This window comes from Octopus bimaculoides, chromosome 3 (assembly GCF_001194135.2).
Source record: "Octopus bimaculoides isolate UCB-OBI-ISO-001 chromosome 3, ASM119413v2, whole genome shotgun sequence".
In the NCBI taxonomy this organism is placed as follows: domain Eukaryota; kingdom Metazoa; phylum Mollusca; class Cephalopoda; order Octopoda; family Octopodidae; genus Octopus; species Octopus bimaculoides.
Genome location: NC_068983.1, coordinates 134,546,124 through 134,555,878, shown reverse-complemented (window position 1 = coordinate 134,555,878; position 9,755 = coordinate 134,546,124). Strand labels below are relative to the sequence as shown.

Sequence of the window (9,755 nt, the reverse complement as noted above, 5' to 3'; positions counted from 1 at the left end):
ATATATCATAATACATATCATAATATATATCATAATATATATCATAATATATATCATAATACATATCATAATATATATCATAATACATATCATAATATATATCATAATATATATCATAATATATATCATAATACATATCATAATATATATCATAATACATATCATAAGATATATCATAATATATATCATAATATATATCATAATACATATCATAATATATATCATAATATATATCATAATATATATCATAATATATATCATAATATATATCATAATGCTTTTGAAGTAGGGTGCTGGTTGTTATGTGTGATTACATAATCATCATATTTATATCCATTTTCCTATGGGTTATTGGACAAGTTCTCTTCAGCACAACATCCTGACCAAATGGAATTTGGTTCCTATATAATAGCTGGCTTAATAAGAACCAATTAAATATTTTAATCAGTCTACTTATATTCTATCAAATAGGAATAATAACAAAGTTCAAATTACCTATGCTTTCAAAATAGCTTAGTGCCTCCTTTCTTGGTCCTTGAAAGGCAAGAATTCCATTGTACAATAATGTGATGTTATCAAATAAATTATAGATTGAATAACGTGGTTGATGGATGGAAAAAATGATATTCTTTCCTTTCTCAGATAACCTGTGTAAATAAGAAACAAACTTTAAAATTATAGATACATATATAAATAACTATACAATAAAAGAAACATCTCTTGAAATATGAGACATCAAATTTATAGGAATAATAAATAAGATTTTGTAAATTATGTCCTTCTCAATGCCATTTCAATAGATATTAAGCCCCATAAAAAAGTACATATAATCAAGGATCGCCAGGAAACCAAGTAATTCCGAAGAGTAGTAACTAGAACCTCTGCAGAGTGTTTGGTGTTGGGAAGGGCATCTAGCCATAAAAACCCTGCCAAAGCAAACATAGTAGCCTGGAGTAGTTTTCTACCTGGCCTGCTTCTGTCAACCATCCTTTTATGCATAGAAGACAGACATTAAATGATGATGATGATGAATACACGGGATTGGGTTTTTATTGTTACACCTACAACAGGACTTAAATTAGCCACTACAAACTAACTAAACACTAACTAAAATAATGCTTCCACTGTTTCAGGTAGTAAGCTAGATGTAGTGAGGTAGCAAGAGTTAAGTATACCAGCCATGAATTCAACAGTGTCAGTGGCAGCAAACAAACTAGTGGTCTTGCAAGTAGTCACATATCAAAACAATTCAGTCATATATAGCTTTCACAGATATTACATACTAGAATTTATTGAAATCAAATTTTGACTTGAAGAAATTTTTTAACTTACTTCATGAACTCCAATGATTTCTTACAGTTTAGATTATAATGGAACTCGAAGGTTCATGATACCTGCGGAGTATCTCCTTCTCCCATTACAATTATCTTCTGTAGTCTTAGGATCTAGAACTTGAAAGAAGAAGCAGGTGCAATTCAATGGTTGTTGATTTAGTTCTCATTCATGTGGTTCACTCCCGGCGACCATCTGTATCGCAGCGCGCGGCTCATTATAACTCCATTCACGTGAGATACATTACCTCTGGAGGTAACAGGTGAAGTTAGAGCAGGACCAGAATCTGCTGTGAGCTGCCAGTTTGCAGTGTTGCTCAGTGTGAGCACGAACCCAAGAGAGAGAATCACCTTAATACGCCTCCTTAAATAGATGTTGCCCACAAGAGCCTCGCTGTGGTCTCGCGCATGGCAAACATGGTTGTAGGCGAGATCTCGCTCTTGTCTCAGACATGGTAATGGATGCCGGCAAGATCTCACACAAAATGGTGCTGGCTTCTTGTGTCATGCTACAGATTCCACATTAGAAGAGTTTACTTAAACTTACTTTTCTTATTTCTTTGGAAAAAAATTTTCTGAGCAAGCAGAATGTTGTTATGTAATTGATATACTCATTAGTTTACTAAATTAATTTCTTTCTTTACAAAAGATATCACAGGCTTTTAGATAAGTCACAAGAATAATTTTTACAGGAAAAGTACAGTCTGATCAAATAACACCAATATCATACTTGTGTGTATTCTATATAGTCCCAAACTGATGAAATGAAAAGTTGAAGAAACTGAAATCAAACAAATCTAAATCCCATAATACATCTATTTCAACAGTACTGTCTTGGCTAGCTATATAAATAATGTATGATGAATGTAAGGTAGCAAACTGAGCCAAGTAATATATCACTTGCACTAATCTAATTGAGTCAAACACAACACATAAGTGACTCCATAATTAGGCCTAAGTTCTATGGTATGCTGCCAGCAATTCACATCTAAGCCTATCTTTTCTTTAATATTACCATCATTGTAACTTTTGTTTATGTTTATATGAAAAGGTAGGGGATGTTAGGGAGAGACAATGTCTATAGTAGGAGGTTCTGGTAATTCCTTTTCAACACAGCTTGTCTTCCATGTACACCCACCTGGCACCCAGCTCTCGACTGTTTGTATGCAAAAGTACACCACTTCTGAGCAACAGCATTGGTGGTAGGCCAGCTAAACCAGATGGAAGGCTGCCAATCAGTTGTAAATTTTCAGTGAAATTCTTTCAAGACTTATCATCCTCCGCATATAAAGACTGGATTCCAGTGCCCCATTTAGAGGAAACAACCATCAGTAGTCAACTTTCACCAGTCAGAAAGATGTGAATTGCTGGCAGCATACCATAGAACTTGGGTCTAATAATGTTATTTCTGAGCACGGTGAGATATGTAGATGTCCCTGGTCATCCCACTGCTTCCTTGGTATACTTTCAGCTGTTTCAGCTCATCTTGGCACTGACCCAAGAAGTTAAGTACAAGAGGGTGAGGCTGTTTATTTACAGTACAGTCCATCCTTACTATAATACAAGTCCAGGCAAGTCAGGATTTGAATGGTAGATATTTTGCTGCAGTAGTCAGGTTATCATGTACATCTTCAATCATAAAATACTGCCACTCCCATAGTTTCTTTGGTTGTGAAGGCACCTTCCATGTGCCTTCACAAGATTCCCCATTGCCTATTTGGCTTCATCCCTCATTGTTGATGCTCTTTAACTCTCAAGAATTCAGATTTCTCAGTCAAATGTAATACTTTTTTATACACACTGATATGAATTAGTCATGTATTGCCTTGTAACTTTGTGTAAAACAAAATGCTAGAAAGAAAGAAAGAAAGAAAGAAAGAAAGAAAGAGAAAATACATAGCAAATCATAATTACTTTTTTAGAAGATGCATAACACTGTATGCTGTACTGGAATCAAGACCAGTGGTTGGTTCATCAAGAAACAAAATCTGTGGAGAAGTGATTAGTTCCAAACCAATACAAGTCCTTTTTCGTTCACCACCCGAAATACCTCGTATTAATTCACTGCCAACCTAGTGATAAACAGTAATACGAGAAAAGGTCCAATGTAATTCTGCCTTTTTATATATTCATTAGGAGAAATATATGAAAAAATTTCCTGCCTGTAGACTGCGGACATGTGAAAATATATTAGACCTGCTTTGGGAAGTAATCAGGCTGGACTAGAAGTTTAGAGAATCTTTTAATCTATTTAGAACAAACAGCTTCTCTATAGATATAGAAAAGGGATTAATTAGGCCAATAGGAGAGCCTCTAAGCAATCACTTAACCAGATAGAAATTGATGTACGATGCTGTTGTGAAGGACTGAAGAGCTTACTTTAGATTTTATATTACTCACTTGATTTCTATTGTCAATATGTGGATAGATGACATGCTTTTGAAAGTATGTATCTATTTTTTTTTTTCCTTTGCTTCAACACTGTTTGTTTGTTACAGGACAGAGGTGTCAATAAGTATTTTCCATTAAAACATTACAGATTTTCAGAGAGTTTCTACAGATGGGTAAGTTTCACTGTTATTTATGCTTATCTAATGTCAACAGTTGTACTGGTTAACTTTTCTGGTTGCCTGCATCATACTGTTGATTTGATTAAAATATTTTTCTTCTTGTTTATCTTTGGAATTATTTATTGTTTATGTACCTGTATGAGGTAGTTTTTCTAAATAAGTATACAAACATGCTTGTTGCTGATCTTATTCCATAAATAACCATTGGATATTGGCCAAAGATAATATTAGCCATAAATTAGTATGTCTCTACTGCACATCAAATTTTGGTCTGATCCTGAACTTCAGCAGAGTAAAAGATGCTTTCTCTGGTGAAGAATAGATCTAAATTTTGCATGAAAATATAGAAAAGATGTAGGTAGAAATTCCATATGACACACAAACTATGGACAGTTGCAACACAAATGTCATACAATCTTCCCTATCACTAATGATATAAATATAAATGTCATAAAACTATACTGAAGAAATGTAAATAACAAATACCATAGCAGATGATAGAAAGAACTCTCTGCTTTCAAACGATATAAGAGGTATCATGATCAGTTATCATTGTTGTTTTTTATGATTTAGCCTCAAGCCAACTTTAATCAAGCAGACTTACGATTAAAGATATTCCAGTTGTGAACATCCCATCTTTTTTTTCTTCAGACAGTGTATCTAGGTTTACATTATGCAAAATATATTTACATTTTTGAGGAAATAAGGTATGGTTTGAGGAGGATTTGGCTGCTATTTCTAGCAGATCATATAGTGGGTTCCTCATCAGTTCGAGATGTGTCATTAATATCAGTAAGGTCATTTAGCCTTACTGCTAATGAGGAAGACACCTAACATTCTGGAGAAGGCCTTTGATAAGATAATATAATGGTCGTTCAGGAAACCAGGGAAAGAGAACTAGTTTGTGAGAGTCATACATGCTATGTAGAGAAGTAGAGTCAGCAAAGTGAGAGTCAGCAATGAGTTAAGCAATGAATTTAGCTTACAAACAGAAGTTCAGTATAACTCAGTCCTTGGCCCTCTTTTCTCTTTATCATAATTACAGGAATATATTAAACAATGAGTAACATCAACACTTACTTTGGAGTCAGCCACGTCAGTGAGCCCTAATTCTTCTATCAATGCATTCACCCTTTGTTCACGGGTTGCTGATGAAAATGTGGCAGGCAAACGAAGGGCTGCAGAAAACCACAAGTTTTCTTTCACACTGAGAGTTGGCATAATGACATCATCCTATAAAGAAAAAGACAATGAAAAGTGGGAAAAAGAGATAGCTGGAGGAAGAGAATGAAAAAGTGATAGATAGTGAGCAAGAGAAACAGAAGAGAAAACAAGAATAAGAGAGACAGACAATTTAAGATTGAAGGAGAGAAAAAGAGATACAGGAAAAAGGGTGCTTGGCTTAGATAGAAAGGAAGGGAGTCATCTTGTTTCTGGTAGCCATTGGTATCTGGATCTCCATTTGTTTTGAGTTAAAACAGTTGATTTTTTTTTTCTTTACGAGCACCCTAACACCTACTGGAACAGGAAAACATCAACTGATGTGAGACTAAATTATTTCATTGTTTGCCTATTTTACTACACTAATTCAACTGTTGTGCACAAGTAAACTGAAAGAGCAAATAAGCTTTAAATGCATCAGGCTGATGTACTCAGGAGGGATGTGATGTGAATGGATTATGAGTGCAAAGTAAAATAAATGTACCAATGGAGGAGTCTGAAGACTTGAAAGGAAGTATTAAGTTAGAGAAGCTCACAAATGAGATAATGCTGGAGTGAGATGAAAGGTGGTTTGCTATTGTAATGAATTCTAGTGAGCTTCCTCTCTTATATATAAAGACATACGAACGTAGCAGGTAACAGCTAACCCTTGGGTGCTGTTTGGACCCCGTTGTATCTACCACTCTGATTGGTTGGTATTGGCGCAATTTGTCTCTTACTTTATTTTGCGCCAATATGCAACCCAACCAATCACAGCCTTCAAATAAGTCATGTGAGACAGTCTGTTCCAAAACTGCATTTGAACCTACCCGTCATATATAAAAGCTCACCACCTACTTGTCTCAACGTCAGTTGGTTCCAAACTTTCTAAGGTCTAATCACTGACCATGTTGCAGCGACCTCCATTTTTGTCGCCACCACTGATGTCTCTCACCAACGTTGTCAACATCAACACAGCACCAACACTCTGCACTGGTTCTAACACATCACTGTTTGTGAGCTTCTCGCCAGGGTTAACAGCTAACATATAACCCATGCTGAGGCATGTAGATATATGAACAAATGTACATCAACCACTTCTATTCAGCTTGTGTATATATACATGTGACCACAATAAACATATTTAAAGTAACCACATTGTGTTTTATATATTCTTCATTCAGGTCTACTACCAAACAACATTACAGCTTTCTGAGCGGAGTCTCATTAGATGACACCACAACCTATAACATCTAAACTATATTCTTGATGGTGGTGCACAACAATAAATGGTATACAGTTACAGGCTTTGTGAACATTACTGAATGTGGTAGAAAATTTTATTGGCAAGTGTATATACATGATGGAAGATGAAAATGATGTTGACAACCTTGCAGCAGCTAATATTATACAAGAGCAAGGCCAATGAAAACTAACATAATTATAATGATGATGATAATCTTAGAAAATATACCAAAAACAAAAAACTCACCTGTTCTACGTAACCAACTTGACATTTGAAGTTGGCTGGTGGTAAACGGCCATTGATTAATAAGATACCTGACAATCCAGCTGGATTTTTTTGACCACTTATAACATTCAACAAGCTAGAATAGAAAGGTATTCTTTTCATTGGTTTTTACAAATGGAAAGTGGTTAGCAAAAATAGAAATCCAGTCACAAAAATTATCCAAGACTTCAAGCAGAACATTATAGCTGGAACCGACACACTCAGCCACATATGCTTACAATTTAGTGCTACTGTGAAATACTTTAGTGCAACTATGAGAGGCGTTATAAGAGGCTCTAGCACTATAAGAGGCTCAAATGCTACTGTGAGAAGCTCAAATGCTACTATGAGAGGCTCAAATGCTACTATGAGAGGCTCAAATGCTACTATGAGAGGCTCAAAAGCTACTATGAGAGGCTCAAATCCTATTATGAGAGGCTCTTGTGCTACTTATAAGAGGAAGCTCTGGTGCTACTCTGAGTAATTCTTGAATGTAGGGAATGTGTGGGAGAGAGAGGGCCAGCCATGGGAGAGAAGTAGACCCAACAGAGGGATCAACTATCCAAGTTGACAGCAGTATGGTAGATACAGTGATTAAAGATGTAACAGTAGGGAAAGCAGCTAGCCCATCATGGACAGTTGCCAAGATGCTTAAAATATCTAGCAAAGTAGGGTACAGCCTGTCACCAGTATATATTTCTTTATTGCCCACAGAGGGCTAAACATAGAGGAGTCAAACAAGGACAAACAAAGGATTTAAGTCGATTACATTGACCCCAGTGCGTAGCTGGTACTTATTTAATCTTGAAAGGACGAAAGGCAAAGTCGACCTCGGTAGAGTTTGAACTTAGAATGTAACAGCAGATGAAATACCGCTAAGCATTTCACCTGGCATGCTAACAATTCTGCCAGCTCGCCTGTCACCAGTATAGCCAATCAAGTAACACAGGAAGACATCATACCTAATGACTAGCACAGTAGTATCATAAATTGCTAAACAAACAAAAGAAATGCACTAGAGAGAGGAAAGCACAGATGCATCAAACTGTTGGAACAGGTTATAGAAGTTATAGAGTTATTGCAAAATCAATTAAGAGCAGGATTAATGTGAATGAAATGCTATTTAGCTTTGTGTCAGGATGAGATACCATCGGTGCCACTTTTCAAGAGAAGTGCTTAGCTAGGAATAAGCCAGCATTCATCGTTCTGTGATATGGTGGTCACCAAGGAAGCTGGGGGTATATGAATGGTTTGTGATAGCTATACAAACCTTATACAGAGGTGCAATCAGCAATGTGTAAATAAGTGATGAGTTCAGTGATGAATTTAGCATACAGATAACAGTTTTCAGACCATTCATGTTTACAATAGTCTTCTAAGCCATAACAGAGTAATTTAAGAGTGGTTATCCTTGGAAACTCCTGTATGCTGATAGCAACTCTTATAAAAATGATCTGTAGAACATTTTGGAGGAAAAAATTCCAGACAGGGAACCAAAATCTGAAACTGAATGACTATAAAGTGAATTTAGCAAAAGCAAAAGTTTCAGAGAGTGAGAAGGAAGACAAGACCCTAATACTATCAGGAAAAATGCTATGTTAAGTATACAGAAAAGAAGTAGGTGGACATTCTATAAAGTGTGCCTAGTGTAAACAATGAATGCACAATAGCTATTGCTACACACACAAACATCCATCTAACTGATTGACAATCTAACATGCTGCTGTATCCTATCTAACTTTTACACAAAGACTATATTTCCTGTTCTTCTGAACTTCAAATTCCTTTAGCATTTCAACTGTTTCCTAGTCCTCTTTCCCCAAAACTATATTTCTTTGGGGTTTCTTTCTTGACTACATTTTCCTAATAAGTGATTACTTAATACAATATGCAAAAGCCATGAACACTGCCCTCTTTCCCTTAATCTACATACTAAATAAATATCTAAAACTACAACTGTTTGGAAATAAATACTTACGAGGATTTCCCACAGCCTGTTGGTCCCATAATAGCATTCATGCCAGATGGAAAAATTCCACTGCACAGACATGTAAAAAAAAAAAGAAACTTTAATGCGAACAAAAGACACTGGTAATATGAAATTACAACAATCCTTGAAAATTTGAAGACATAAGAAAATTCCATTGTAGCAAATCATTCTGTTAACTTTAGATCACAAAAATGGGACCTATTCCATCTCAGTCACAGATTCTTAAGTTACTTTTTTTTAACTAAACAGTTTGAAACTTCAAACACTGGTAGAATTTCTCACATAGAACACAGTTTACTCTGAATGTTTTTGACAAAATTTCATATTTTAGAAGTTATTTTGTGTTAAAGTTGTCGTATTTGGGTAATTTCAGCCAATCAATGACGTGTATTCGGTTGAAGAAAGCTACTGCTGTTTACAATAGTAATTGAAGAGGAACAACTTCCGGGTCATCTCTACTAAATGTCACCACTCTGTTCGAAGAATCAACACCAAGAAGGAAGAAATATCATTTACATATATTCATTTGTTTGCCCGACATCAGTATTTTATAAACACATAACGCACGCTGGTGTTTAAAAGACCTATTGAGCAATGAGTCCACAGCTAGCTTTTTTGTTGTTGATGTATATGTAGTTTTTTTGGGGAAGGCAATGGTGATGGTGTGGGAGGTGCAGAAATACTTTTGGTTGAAAATGGGTAGATAAAGTGATCAAGGTAGTTAAAGTGTGTGATAGGATAATTAAATTTAGACTAATCTTGGAAAACATGATAGCAACATTTATCTTGTGTGTGTGTGTGTGTGTGTGTAGGTATGTGTGTCTCCTTGACTTGACATTGTGTAATAGTTGTAGAGAAGCATCACCATCTTTCAAACAGTGTCCTTTGTTTTCCAATCTCCTGTGAAAATATGTCCAATCATAGGGAAATATTAACTTGCTTGAAACAGATGAGGACTGACAATAGAAAGGGCATCTGGCCATAAAATATGTACCTCAATAAATTCTGTTTGATCCATGCAGGCATGGAAAAGTGAACGTTAAAACAATGATGATGGTAGTGGTGGTGCTGGTAGTGATGATAATGATGATGATATGTGGTGTGTGTGTGTGTGTGTGTGTGTGTGTGTGTGTGTGTGTGTGTGTGTGTGTGTG

At 35.6% G+C, this 9,755-nt stretch overlaps 1 protein-coding gene across 2 annotated transcripts in view; it reads right to left on the bottom strand.

The window, feature by feature from the left end:
- LOC106870928 (broad substrate specificity ATP-binding cassette transporter ABCG2) overlaps nucleotides 1-9,755 on the bottom strand; it is a 44,393-nt gene that overhangs the window by 29,765 nt on the left and 4,873 nt on the right. For both annotated transcript variants that reach the window (XM_014917168.2, XM_014917167.2), the window contains exons 2-6: nucleotides 8,590-8,649; nucleotides 6,594-6,708; nucleotides 4,982-5,134; nucleotides 3,246-3,403; nucleotides 496-647 (exon numbers count right to left, since the gene is read on the bottom strand). In XM_014917168.2, the coding sequence (XP_014772654.1) occupies nucleotides 496-647; nucleotides 3,246-3,403; nucleotides 4,982-5,134; nucleotides 6,594-6,708; nucleotides 8,590-8,649 (638 nt within the window). The remainder of the gene's footprint in view (nucleotides 1-495; nucleotides 648-3,245; nucleotides 3,404-4,981; nucleotides 5,135-6,593; nucleotides 6,709-8,589; nucleotides 8,650-9,755) is intronic.